Source organism: Mchenga conophoros, linkage group LG16 (genome assembly GCF_057382185.1).
Source record: "Mchenga conophoros isolate Kocher_MC1m ecotype Shallow Benthic linkage group LG16, M_conophoros_male_GT1.1, whole genome shotgun sequence".
Classification (NCBI taxonomy): Eukaryota; Metazoa; Chordata; class Actinopteri; order Cichliformes; family Cichlidae; genus Mchenga; species Mchenga conophoros.
Genome location: NC_140541.1, coordinates 10,792,797 through 10,807,029, shown reverse-complemented (window position 1 = coordinate 10,807,029; position 14,233 = coordinate 10,792,797). Strand labels below are relative to the sequence as shown.

The 14,233-nt window shown below is 41.6% G+C and overlaps 1 protein-coding gene across 1 annotated transcript; it reads left to right on the top strand.

Annotated features, from left to right (window-relative positions):
• Window positions 1–459: 459 nt before the first annotated feature.
• Window positions 460–14,077, top strand: lcp1 (lymphocyte cytosolic protein 1 (L-plastin)). Its single transcript, XM_085248924.1, has 16 exons — window positions 460–614; window positions 6,355–6,450; window positions 7,371–7,519; window positions 7,641–7,764; window positions 8,467–8,599; window positions 8,991–9,072; window positions 9,188–9,353; window positions 9,587–9,729; window positions 10,059–10,154; window positions 10,715–10,910; window positions 11,095–11,173; window positions 11,291–11,405; window positions 11,926–12,059; window positions 12,304–12,424; window positions 12,821–12,945; window positions 13,048–14,077. The coding sequence occupies exons 2-16, from the start codon at window positions 6,387–6,389 to the stop codon at window positions 13,175–13,177; spliced, it is 1,857 nt and encodes a 618-aa protein (XP_085105050.1). The 5' UTR covers window positions 460–614; window positions 6,355–6,386; the 3' UTR covers window positions 13,178–14,077.
• Window positions 14,078–14,233: the final 156 nt, after the last annotated feature.

Below are 14,233 nucleotides of genomic sequence, written 5' to 3'. Positions count from 1 at the left end.
AGTAGTCTTTCTCTACTTTTTGTCTTTACCTGCCTCTCAGCTTCCCTCCTTGCTTTATCTAACAACAACAACAACACTAACAACCACAATTATATCCAAATAAAAATGAAACTGCAGATTAAATAAGTAGATACTAAATGATATAAGGTGACGGAGAAAAACTACTTGCCCACATTTCTTCAGTATTGATTCATCTATTGAATTTGTTTCTTTTAACTAACACCTTCTTTTTGATGTCACAATGTTTTAAATGATACCACTGGAGTCCTGCGACACCTAAACGTCCACGGCGACTGCTCAAAAACTGTAAAAGAAGCTTCAAACCTTTAGCGGTGGGGGGTCACCTTGACTTGTAGCCACCGCGCATTGCCATATAAAGACAAAAAACGCCTTTCATTCCTGTTTCTAGTTTCAAGTGTTGCATGTCACTTCCTTCCTCTTAGATTTGAATAGATGCGTCGTTGCCCTGCTTTCAGTCCCAACTCAGTGCGCTGTCTGAAAAGCAGTGAGCGGCACAGCAGCCAGAAGAACCGACTGAGGACGAAAGAGATAAAGACAGACGACAAGTGTAACCCTCCGAGCCCAGAGATCAGCTTCCTCACTACGTCTCTCAGGTAAAGAAGGTAGAGGGCAGGTGGCTTCTAATCCACGTAGGTATTTCCTGAAGGCGTAACTGCAGGGTGAGAGAAAGACTCAGATTTTTCTTTTTAATATTTAATAGATATTAAATATTAAAAGATAGAGAGAGAGAGCAAGAAAGACCGAGAGATAAAGGACATCTCTGCAGGACATCTTTGTAATGATGTATTATCGCATATATAGCTGCACAGCCATTGATTTTAGTACTGAAGCTGGATCTTTCTTGACTGCAGCTCAGTTTTGCTGCTGTATTCATTAAAGCCTGCCCTGCTTTAGAAACCAACAGCACAAAACTCCAAACCTTGTTTGCTCCAAACCTAAACGCCTTGTTTACAGCGTGCATGTTGCCTTTAATCATTTAACACCTGCCACACATAAATTAAACAATAAGAGCAGTTAGAAGCAGAGTGAGGCCTGCATGGGGGAGAGGAACAGTGCAGAGAGCTGAAAAAGGAAGTTTGCGGTTTTCAAACTTCAACTGCAAAAAAATCCCTTTAAGGTAGCAATGGGTGGGCAGAAATCTAGAGATCATCTCAGGACAAGCGATTAATACTTTATGATTGGAGAAGATGCTAAGCTGTGGATACAGTTAACTCAGAGCCGCTTGGACGATGCGCACTAAGAGATGAGATCGGGGCCATGATGCTTCGAGACGGCCCTCTTTCTTTGTGCTTTTTGCAGCTTTTTAAAGTACTTGTACTCATGTTTACCAAATAATAATACTTCTGCTACACTACTTTGCTATTTGATTTTACTTGTCAATCATGCAATATTCTGATGAAACAGGATGCTTGCCAACAGATGAAGCAACACGTGCACATTCAGTGCAGGAAATTGTTGACGCTTGCTAGTGTTGCATGTTTTAGATCGTGCCGCTGCAGGCCATTAAGAGGCCGAATGGAAATGAGGAGAAACATAGGTGTAAAAGCGTTTCCTGTGGTGTGAGGCTTTGTTAAACAAATGACAGCATGCACGAAGCATGGGATATGCGATGCTGCGGTGAGGAAACATACCGCCCTCGCTTTAACACATAGAACACACTAAAATGGCCTGTTTGCATCATGTTTTCCCCCCACGCTTTTCTCTGTAATGACGCCAGCTCACCATAGCAGCGTGCAGAGCTTTGGTGGCATGTTCTCCGATTATTTTCAAAGTGGAAGGTGGAAATCTTTACAGTTAGATTGTTTTAATATCAGGTGGCGCAGTGGTGCAGGGTCACCTCACAGCAGAAGAACTGGTACAAATCCCAGCTGGGGCCTCTCAGCGTGGAGCTTGCACGTTCTCCTCATGTCTGCGTGGGTTCGTTTTGGGTTCAGAGACGTGCATATTGGGGTGTAGGTGTGAATGTGAGCGTGGTTGTCTGATTGCTTCTGACAGGCTGACAGGCTGATGACTTGGCTAGTGCATGCCCCGCCTCTCGCTGGGGACATATTTAGTAATCCTAAATCATCAAAGCTTCAGCAACACTTCACTATTTTAACTATGTTAGAAATTACACTAAGAGATTTCAGACACAACATTCATGTGTAAGTAACTTTAGATTTTAATATTTTTGTTGTTGTTGTTTTATTATAAATGCTGTTTAGTCCAGGTGTTAGCCAGAGTCAAGATACAAAGCAGTGCTGGGAAAAGGTGAAATACACACAGACTCATGACCCATGTACATGAGAAAGTTAAACCATGTGAACCGTAAACCCTGTTTTTAAGGCGGTTAAAGTTTTCAGAAGGAAAACAATATTAGCAACAAAAGGAGAACTCATGCATGCAAATCAGAAATAGTTGATCTAAAAAATCTCTAAAAATAAAACTGTGAAAAGAAACTGGAACTTCTTGCCACAGAGATAGTTTGAGGCAGATCATGGAAGAGCATCAGTGCAGAAGAGCTCAGCGACACTTTGCACCATAAAGGCCAGACTGAGTCATTTCATTTCCATGACCCATTGCAAGACTTTTAGCACATTAAAAGTATTAAGACCCGTACTTTTGCTGAGCGGAGTTTCATTTCTGCTTCTGACTTCTGGCTGCTGTCTAACAGGCCGCTTGATTTTCAGTGGCTCAAAGCTAATTCTCGTACCTAAAAGATATGAAAAGCTTACATGTGTGCGCATGGTGAATTTGGCTCCAAAATCAAAATAAGAGTGCCAGAGCAGACATACTAGCAGCAGCTAATGTTTGCCAGTGGTTGAGTCTTGCGTTTGTCATTCACCCACGCTCGAAAAAAAGAAAAAAAAAATCTGCCCAAATTTAATAGTATAAATAATCTAACAGTATAAAGCCCTTATAAGGCCCTTTTTGGGTGCTTGTGGCACATTTATCCAACTATGTTGTTTATCTTTGTATATCTTAGACTGCACTATTTTTTATCCTTTATCATGCTGCTGTAACATTATGTAAGTATCTATAGATCTATCTATTGCTGACTTCAGGCTGTGTTTATTGCTAACTAATTTAATTACATGTAAGTTTCCCAAATAATTTAGTTACACAAGTAAATGTGAAATGTTACATTTAATGGAATCTGCCCAAATGAAATTTACTTGATTGGTACAAATGCAGTTTACACCAGGCACATTTTCCTTAATCATGAATTATTTGAATAAATTAACCTTATATTTCAGTTGCATTGTTCTCATATTTATTGTTTCATGTTCATTGCGGGCGAGGAATCTTTTTATTAGTGTATCTGAGTGCCTTGCTTCCAAGTCCAAAGGGCTGCTGCAGAAAGGAGCTAATCATCTCCTACACCTATTCTCACTCTTTACAAACAATTAAACAAAACCCAGTCCGGCCCTCCATGAAGGACATTTCACTGTTGCCCACTTGAGGCTGAGAAACATTTACTGTAACCTGCACAGTTCAATCCAAATGATTCATACATCTGTAACCTGTCATCTCTATGGATCTGATCCACAAATGTGCATCATTAAGTCTTTCTTTATTTTTTTTCTTCACTTGTAGCTCAGTGGGGTTAGCTTTAGCGGTTTTAGCATTCATGGGGAAAAAGAAAGGAGAAGAAGTTTGGGTGTTTTTACACATTTACATATTCTGACTCATACCAATATTAGCTGCGTCTTTATTTATCCTATCTTGGATAGATCACCTGGAATCAGCTAACTTTACTCTTTTTAAGGCAGCTTTCTTTTAATTGGCTGCCCCTCATTAACATTGGTATAACAGGTAATTTTACAACAGTCATTTTAAACAAAGTATTTCGTCATTACCTTACAGCTGTCTGCAATCAGTTACTTATCTTTCATCAGTATCCTTCAATTGCATAACATGGAAACGCAGGCTGAGACACTTCTCTTTATACTGCGACACCATCTAATAAATCGATATGCATTTTACAGCAATTTGCCTTTTCTTATCATCCCTTACATCAGGTTGCTTTTCATCCAACAATTTCATTAATAAAGTCATAAATTTTAAAGTCATCATCAAACCGTCTTCCCTGTAAATCTGTTGTACCCCCGTTCCTCCTTTTGTCTTAAATGTTACTTTGTGTTTCTCTTCACATTCGACTGCCAAAAAAGGATCTGAAGTCGACAAATGCTCGGAGTGAATCATGACAGACTGAAATAGAACGTCCTGTGTGTCATGTGATTGGCAGCTACTCAGAACTGCTTCACTCTTCCTTATCTGCTGCTTTTTCCTTTCTAATAAGCAAAAAAGAAACAGGTCATGAACACATGTGGTCATTGTCAACGTGACTGTTTGGCTGCAAAAATCGACAGCGCTCCAGTTAAATCGCGTTCTTTAAAAATGCAACGCATGATAGTGCAAGGAGAATATAATGCAATGATTTCTGTTCATTTAGTCTCTGTGTTGCCTAAGGGACACTGGAAACATTAGGTTTACTCGGTGGCATAAATAGTACATGAATAAATAAATCTGTATCTAGAGTGTTAAACCAAAACTGGCAGAACGGTGAAATAAAGGACCTTCTGTCACATTACAGCATCAGAAGTAAATGTTACAAATAGTCAAAGTTTCCACACTTGCAGTCTGAAGTTTGGCACTGCTCTGCCTCATTTGCGATGTGACCTCAAACTTCCCCACTGAACTGAGATCATCGATCACATCTTCAGTTGCTCAGTTCCTCTCTGTGAATTTCAACTTTTTTGTGAGTAAAGAACATCTAAAGGAGTAAAACCTGACTGTGTTGTTGCGTCCAAGAAGCTGTTTTAGACAGAGGCTGAAAGGCTGAGGTTGATGGGCTCCCAGCAGTCCTCAGAACTAAAACTTCTACATCCAAGGAGCAAAATGTGCCTTCAGCAGCTGAGAGTCAGCTTACACATAAAACATCATTAGCTCTACTGCAGCATTTTTGCATGCAACAACATGGTGTGAGAGTTTCTGTTTGCTGATCTCTGTCTCCAGTTCCTGGTGGATGTTTGTCCCCAAATGAAAGCTAGACAGAGTTTGAACATGCCATCGATCCATCCATCTCTTGATCTCTTCATCAGCTCTCAAAAACGAAATAAATTAGTTTAATTCTTCTTAATTTAATCACTAGCTTAAATTGTGGTTCATCGTTTATCACAGATTCAAACAGGGTAACGTCGTCTTTGACTATAAATCAAATCAGTAATGATAACACCCAGAAATGTAAATTCTCAGACAGCTGCAGCTTTGGTTGCTGTGGTCTCTGAGCTAATTCTCTTTGGCTCTAAACTGCAATCATCTGAATTTTCTGTTACATCACAAATCTTTTAGCATAAGAACCTCTTTTGATGCCCAGTAGTAGGGGTGATGGCTCCGCCCACTGATTGCCTAGCAGCAGAGAAAATACCGTCAAAATGAGACGACCCTAATCCATTTGATTTATGTCCAAACAACATAAACAGTCATCAAGCTAGACTAACAGAGATGCATAGAGCGATTCCTTGATTTACTGAAGCGATGGTAGCTGCTGCTAAACCAGTGGCTACACTCAGTACCTCAAAAGATTCTCAGCAATTAAAAAGTACCACCCCATAGAGTGAGACTTGTTGTTGTTGCACAGCTTTGGGTAGACCCTTTATTTATTGCATGGGTTGTTAGAGGGACCGTGTTTCTAGAAATGTTCTTCAGAGACGTCCACACAGGAAGAGACCAGCAGTGTTGTGTCGACTGGAGACTGCAGGGTGTCAGGGATACAGAGTGAAACAAAAATAGGCCGTTTCCAAGTTCAGCTTCAAGGTGAGCAGCTGATGCAACCACCAATGAGAGCAAAGGATACTTTTGATTGACATATGATGAGGTGGTAATTACAAAACTGGAGGCTTGAATGTCGACTAGACAACCGCCATCTACAAATGCAGACGCAGCTTAATGTGAATGAAAAGATTCTGGTTACTAAACAGGGTTTTTGTGAACCAGAGCATCACTGTGCTGTTTTCTCTTTTGGCAAAGAATTTGTGTGTACTTGCGACTTGACTGTGGGTGGTTAAAGGTTACCTGGGGGACCTCAGAGTGCTCTGATCTTATTACACACGCAGCAGTAATGAACAGAGAGGCTTTTGTCTGTCAGGCAGGAAGTGAAGCACAAGCAGGAAGTTTTACACTGGCAGAAATGAGAACTGAGCAGTTTGCTTCACAGTAGAAAATCAGGATACCATCTTTGAATTTCCTCTTTCTTTCTCCACCACATGGTCCCTGCTTACATGCTCCTCAGTGCTGACAGGCTTTGACTTTTAAATTTAAGGATGTCTTGTGTTTTTTCTCTTGTGCCAGTTTCAGGTTCCTCTACTGATTCACGCTTCAACATGGCCGCCCCACCGATCACTGCAGAGGAGCTGGAGGATCTTAGAGAAGCGTTCACTAAAATTGGTAAGATAGATCAGAATCAGAAAGACTTTATTTATCCCCAAGGTGCAATTAACAAACAACAGAGCAGCATAACGTTGAAGATAAGGACAATAAGAACAGGCAATAAGAGTGAAATAATAAATACACAGAATATACAGTATATACAGTTTTAAAATCACAGTTTTAAAATTAAAGTGACTAAAAGTCTGATGTTCAGAGGATCTCTGAAGGTGTGCTCAAAAGATGTAAGACTTTGACTCTGCTAGTGTGTTTAAAATGTCCTGGGTGAGTGGGAAAAGTCAGACTTGGCTGTCTTTTGATAGTTCTTTCCTCTAATAGTATTTTTCTTTCTTCTCATGACAAAGATTTGATCATTCCAAATTTCATACAGTTACCATTCAAATAAATACAAATGCCATGTAAGGAAGAGATCCCTAAGAAGACACAGCAACAGGTTAAACTAATATCATTTTGAATATTTGAGTAAGGATGATGTGTAATCTCAGCAGCCTGTGCAGCCACAGAGATGAGAAGGAAGTTACACACCGGACATGAAGTTAGATAATGAAACAATACCTATGACTAATATTTCAGGCCGGACATTGTGTTAGAGAGTAGTGTGCAATCTGCGCCGTTAGCAGAGTGAATAGAGCAGAGTAGAGTAGCTTTGCATGATGACTTTAGCTTCACTCCATCTTTCTTCTGATTGGTTGGAGTTGAAGAGGAGATGATTTGGGCGCACAGAAGCTCCACCCACCCGCTGTGTGCCTGAGATGACCATATTAACTTAAGGATATCCACCTGACATCATACAGAGCTGTGCCTGAGCCATTCAGAGCGGCTCACATGAGTTCCTTTACTGTCTTCATTGTATGAGACTTTATAGGGAAAGTTTAATGGACCCTCTTTAAAGTTGTGCTTTCCCCTCCATCCTCCTCCAGATGTGGACAATGACGGCATTATCAGCAAGGATGAGCTTGATGCTGTCCTCAAGGCCGCCAACCTTTCACTGCCGGGCTACAGAGTCAGAGAGATGATCCAGGAGCTGAGCAAGAGCAGCGAAGAGCTCAACTTTGATAAGTTTACTGAAGTGAGTTTACTGTAGAATGATCAGACAAATACACAGTGCAGACATAGTGTGTTGATCACTCACTTCATGCATACTGCATAAATGATTATTTCTCACCTTTCTTTCTTGTTCCCATCTCCAGATTGTCCATGGACTAAAGAGTGCAGAGGTTGCAAAGACCTTCAAGAAAGCAATCACCAAGAAGGAGGGCATCTGTAATGTGGCAGGAACCTCAGAGCAGACTGGCACTCAGCACTCTTACTCAGGTCAGCACACACACAGTCGTGTTTTCATATCTTAGTAGGGCCATCAAATTGATATCACGCTTTCTCTCTAGCCGCTTACCCTAACCATCAAAAATGAGTGCCTAACCCTAACCCTTAGCCTAAACCTAACCATAACCTAACTGTAAGCCTGACACTAAAACCACATTTTGAGTCTCAAAAATGCCTTCAACCTTGTGGGGACAGGCATTTTGACTCCATAAGGTCTGTTGGTTCCCGTAAGCATAGTAACATTCTCATTTTTGGTCCCCACAAAGATATGGAAACACACACACACCCAAACCATCTGAATACATTAGACATTACTGGAGAGTTTTCATATCAATAGTTCACTTGATTTGATGCCAACCAAGCTTAAAAGTGTTTATGTAAACAATAAAACAAACCTATTATTCAATATGAGATGCTAACCTGTGTGAATGAAATGCATCAGGATAAATGAGGCCACCGATAGAAAATTCAAATAGTCTGAGTCAGTAAAAAGTACATCTGTTGTTATATGTGTGCATTGTTGAACTTGCCTCAGGAAATCATCTGAATGAATCAGACACCAAAGTCTGACACACATATGTTTATAAAAAGAAACAAAAAAAACCAAACAATCAGTTTTGTTAATATTTTGCACGTGGTCGATGCAGATGATCATCCAGCTGCTCACTTTAATTTGCTTTTTTTGTTCTGCAGAGGAGGAAAAGGTAGCCTTTGTGAACTGGATCAATAAAGCTCTGGAGAAGGATCCAGACTGCAAACATGTTCTGCCCATGGATCCTAACACCAACGACCTGTTCACCGCCATGGGAGATGGGATCGTTCTCTGGTACGTTATCTTTCACAGGAACAACAGCTGACTTCCTGAAAACTTAAATCACGGTTTTACATACAGGGGTTGACCCAGTTTGCATAATTTTTACAGACGTGCTTGGGTTGGATATTACTTCAGTTTTAAATAGCTATAATAACTTTACTGGTTGGTTATAAACTGAAAATTTGAGCAAATTTAAAAGTTTAAATGAGAAATCCAACTCCAAAAAAGAAGACAACTGTGATACTGTGTAATAATTTTTAGATCTCTTAAATGTACTGTACTTCTTTGCTGAGATATCTTAGCTTCAGGGACATTTAAAAAAAAGCCTTTATCAGTTCTACTTTCGAATTGGGGAAAGAAAACAGTTCCGTTATCAATCTGGATGTTTTTCCTCTCTTGTTAGTAAAATGATCAACCTGTCTGTAGCCGACACCATCGATGAGAGAACAATCAACAAGAAAAAGCTCACACCCTTCACCATCCAGGTGAGACTCTCCTGGATTCTGGCAACGCTTTTCATCTCCTTTACCTACCACTGTGCACAATCAGCAGTCTAACAGAGTCTCTGTGCATGGGATATCTTACTGCTTGATCTAACAGGAGAACCTGAACCTGGCCCTGAACTCTGCATCAGCCATTGGCTGCCATGTGGTGAACATTGGAGCTGAGGACCTGAAGGAGGGCAGGCAGCACCTGGTCCTGGGTCTGCTGTGGCAGGTCATCAAGATCGGGCTGTTCGCTGACATTGAGCTCAGCAGGAATGAAGGTGCGTGTGTTTCTCATTTAGAATACAATGAAAGCTAAAAATAGACTAAAAAATGACCACAGATGTTAAAAAAATACTTTGGAAGTGATATTATTTACTTGCTGAGAATCAGATTCATGTATTCAAGACAAAAGTAAAACCAAAGCCACCAGCTACTTTTCAGTTGCTTACCAGCTAATCTATACTCACTCCATGCACATGAGGATGTTTTTAATGAAAACACATGCGTGCAGCTCTGATCGCTCTGCTGCGGGATGGAGAGAGTCTTGAGGATCTGATGAAACTTTCCCCCGAGGAGCTGCTGTTGCGTTGGGCCAACTATCACCTGGAGGAGGCGGGCTGTGGCAAGATCAACAACTTCAACAACGACATCAAGGTGATCACACACACACACACACACACACACATCTGGGCCTTGTGTATAATGCATAAGCAGTCTCAGGCCCAGAAACACAAGCTGGGTTTAAACAACATCAGCAAAAGTAAGTCTAACTCTGTGTTCTCAGAGTCCCGCAGACCAAACGGAGAAAAGAACTGGAGTAGCCGAGTTGTGATCACTTTTATTCTTAAACGAAAGTAAAATCAGCCAACATCAATTTTTCATCGATACCGTACTACAGACAGACTCACATTAAAGACCTTCTCTACAGTGTGAAGTTTTTGTTTGGCTGCTAGAAGGTAACCTTTCCAAACTGTTTGTTCCAGGATTCGAAGGCGTACTACAACCTGCTGAACCAGGTGGCACCCAAAGGAGACGAAGAGGGAATTCCCCCCATTGCCGTTGACATGTCAGGACTCAGGGTAAGACACCTGAGCATGCATCTGATAGCCATAGTGACCATTTATAGGACTAGTTCTGATATGGTTTCCGAAAGAGACTCAGGCGCAGGCCAGGGTATTCCTTTAAGCGAAGAACAGTGCATTTATTCACAGTGAACACAATCACCAAGTGGCTATATACAACGTGCAGGGGAAACGGGTCCGGGTCGCCAGGGTCCGTGGGAAACAGGGTTAGGGGGAAGGGTGCTCCACACTTTCTGTACAAAAGCTCCTCCTCAGTCACTCCTCTCAGAATCCGGTTCCAAAAACGATCTAAACACAAAAGGTCGGGTTAGCGGGATAATAACAAAGGGCTTTCAAGATACAGGTTGGCAGATACACAAGTTTGACTGACGCTGATAGCTCAACGATCCAGCGAAGACTAGTGCAGACTCGCCATCTTAAGTAGTGCAGTAATCAGCTGGGATCAGCGGCCGGTGCGGTGATGAGAGCAGGTGTGTGGGCCAGCAGCTTATTTTGAGTGCAGGAAACTCTGATTTGGTTCTCACATTCTAATGTCGGCCTTGCTGCTCGCTCTGCAGGAGAAAGACGACCTGAAGCGAGCGGAGCTCATGCTGGACCAGGCCGACCGGCTCGGGTGCAGACAGTTCGTTATGCCCACAGATGTCGTCCGCGGCAACCCTAAACTCAACTTGGCTTTTGTTGCCAATCTGTTTAACAAATACCCGGCTCTGAAGAAGCCAGAGAACCAGGACATCGACTGGAGCTCCATCGAAGGTAATGTAAATGGTAAATGGTAAATGGACTGGTTCTTATATAGCGCTTTTCTACTCTTTCTGAGCACTCAAAGCGGGCTTAATTCATATGTGAGAGATTCCCAACTTTCCCGATCTCTGTGCCCTAGTTTTCCTGCCATGGATGTTTAATAGCAGACTTTTTTTGTTTGTTTGTTTGTTTCCAGGTGAAACCAGAGAGGAGCGCACCTTCAGGAACTGGATGAACTCACTGGGAGTCAACCCTCGTGTCAACCATCTCTACGCGTAAGACACCTCACCGGTCTTCCTCTGTCCTTCTTTGACATGCAGCATGTTGAGAATATGAACACATTCTCCAGATTACAACAGCAAAGCAGCGTGATGTGTTTGTTTGTGCTGCAGAGACATCGACGACGCCTTGGTGATCTTCCAGCTGTACGAGAAGATCAAAGTACCAGTGGACTGGGACAGAGTCAACAAACCTCCCTACCCTAAACTGAGCAGCAACATGAAGAAGGTACAACAGCTCAACACAGTTCAAGTCACACACGATGGCTCTTTCTGTGTCAGTTCTTCAAAGGACTCTCATCTCACTCTTCAAGGGGAAAGACATCCATTTATGATGGATATGAAAACCCCCCAAAACATTTTCATTAAATTTGACACTGTGCACCAAATCCACGTTGCCTTTTCTAGAAAGCTCAAATTTCCATTCATATTATATGCAAAATTTGCAGTGATGTTCGCTCTCCTGATCCCACTATGAATTCTTGAAATATTTCTGTATTCATTCACAGCAGCCAATGATTGGAATGAAAACATCTTTCACAAACAATTTTTTTTTGTTATGTGTCGTAATGACAAACGTCATTACGACACATACTATGCATGTTGTAATGACACATTACACATATCTGTGAAAGGATTCACCTGATCTGGCCTGTGTCCAGCTGTAAACAACAGGACATCAAATATTTTAGGGATTTCAAGCATCCACATATCCGTGCTGAACCCGAGCCTTTGTTTGTGCGTTCCAGCTGGAGAACTGTAACTACGCCGTGGAGCTGGGAAAGAAGGAGGCCAAGTTCTCTCTGGTCGGCATTGCGGGTCAGGATCTGAACGAAGGGAATCGAACCCTCACCCTCGCTCTGCTCTGGCAGCTCATGAGGAGGTAAAACCTCACTTCACTCACCTCTCACATCTCTTTGGTCTCATCTTCTTGTTTTGATTGCTCTGATTTGTGAGGGCTGTTGTTCTAACCTGATATGAAATCCGCAGATATTTGAATGGGGGTTTGGCTGTTAAAGAAAGCGTGGTAATGCACTGAAGGGTGTATGGAACCAGAAACTATTTAACTTAGTCTGCTTAGAAATGCCCGATTCAGGAATCTCTAAGCTACCTGTGTGTGCACCCAGGTACACCCTGAATATCTTGGAGGACCTTGGCGATGGGCAAAAGGTGATCGATGAGACCATCGTGTCCTGGGTTAACGACAACCTGACAAGGGCCGGAAAATCCACAATCTCCAGCTTTAAGGTAACACACCTCGACAGTATGGACATGGAAATCCTCCTTAGCCTCCAATTAAATGCTCCAGTGTCAAAGTTTTGATTACATCACTTCCTGTGCACAGATTTATCACGGCTTTAAAGGGAACCTATTCTACTTTTTTCCAGCTCCAGATCTTTATTGCTGAACTTCGCTAGAGTTGCTTTGCATGCTTTGTGGTTCAGAATAATCCAAGTTTATGTTACACTGGGCCTTGATGAAACTGCTTAACAGGTTATCCTCTGTGTGAAACAAGAACAAAAACCCAACAGGGAGTTTTTGGTTACACTCTGGATGGCAACCAGGCTCATAGCAGTGTAGTTTCACATCTGTAACACTAAACAATGAGAGATTTACATTAACTCTGCTGTTGTTGTTGGTTAGGACCGGTCCATCAGCACCAGCATGCCGGTTCTTGACCTGATTGATACCATCCAGCCTGGATCCATCCGGTACGACCTGCTGAAGACCGAAGACCTGACTGACGAGGAGAAACTCAACAACGCAAAGTGCGTACAGCTCTTCTTACAGCTTCTTATCACTTAACAGTTCAGAAATGTCTCTGCATCGCCAGCAGCAGGAATTTAATCCAACAATTACTGTGTCTTTAGGTACGCCATCTCCATGTCCAGGAAGATTGGCGCCCGGGTGTATGCGCTCCCCGAGGACTTGGTGGAAGTCAAGCCTAAGATGGTGATGACGGTGTTCGCCTGCCTCATGGCTCGTGGCCTGAGGGCCTAAAACCACAATCACTTCCTGTCTGTGAAGAGGGGACCTCTAAGGCTAGCAGCCAAAGGAAATGAGTTGCTAATGCAGAGGCTCCACTCACAAGTTGTGGCTTTAGACTGTAACTTTTTAATGACCAGAAATATTGGATTTATGATGGCAATATGGCTGTGGGACACATTTTGTAACATCTGCTGGTGATTGATGTCTTTCACTCATGTTTCTCTTAAATGTACAATAGAAAACTGTTTTATTCAAACCCAAGAAGCTGAAATAATCCCAAGGGTCAAGTTAAACCTCACCTAAAGAGTTGCTTTAAAATCACACAGGTCACAGGTGTGACTTTAAATTAGTTTTTACATGAAAATGTGAATATTAGAAAAAGGATTTGTACCAGTCTTGATTTTCAAAGTGTTTAAGTCAGCTACAAAGATTTCTACCTCCAGCAAATAAACTAAGGGGAAAAAGTTCAAAGTGTTTCACTGCAGACTTTTAGCTTCAGTGTCTGTTACAGTAGCTGATCCACAACTCACAGAAGAGGACAAGTAAACAGGTACAACCAGGAAACAAGCACAAAAATGGTCTGCTAAAAAAAAGAAAGGTTTTGAAGGCAGCTGATTGGAGATTAAATGTCCATCTTCGTTGCTGTATTAATTTTCCACTTTTCCTCAATCTTTTAACTGCGAACATTAGCAAAAAAATAATAATTTTCCACTAAGACTTAGCCGGAGCATACATACAATCCACATTATATCACAAAGAGTTTTATTTTCTATGCAGAGCTGCAACATTTCCCATTTCATTTTTTAAATTTCTGTGAAACCACAAGTGATCAGTGTAACACAGCCATCTGATTACAAATCAAAATGTTTATATGTGATGTTTGCAAGCAATAAACCAACAATTTTTTAATTACTTTTGTTATTTTTCATCCTGACATTTAAGTGGGGTAATCACTAAGATTATATAGATTATATAGTGATAGTGATGGACACTGTGGGATGCACACCTGGCTCTCACTCAGAAAACAGTTTTGTTTTTCCCTGATCTCAGTGGAAAATGTTACAAGCT

Excerpts from the sequence above, each read along its gene's own strand:
- lcp1 (XM_085248924.1), top strand. The coding sequence starts at position 6,387 with ATGGCCGCCCCACCGATCACTGCAGAGGAGCTGGAGGATCTTAGAGAA. Across the intron at positions 10,155-10,714 it reads TTGACATGTCAGGACTCAGG|GAGAAAGACGACCTGAAGCG; the intron begins GTAAGACACCTG and ends CTCGCTCTGCAG. Across the intron at positions 12,946-13,047 it reads GAGAAACTCAACAACGCAAA|GTACGCCATCTCCATGTCCA; the intron begins GTGCGTACAGCT and ends CTGTGTCTTTAG.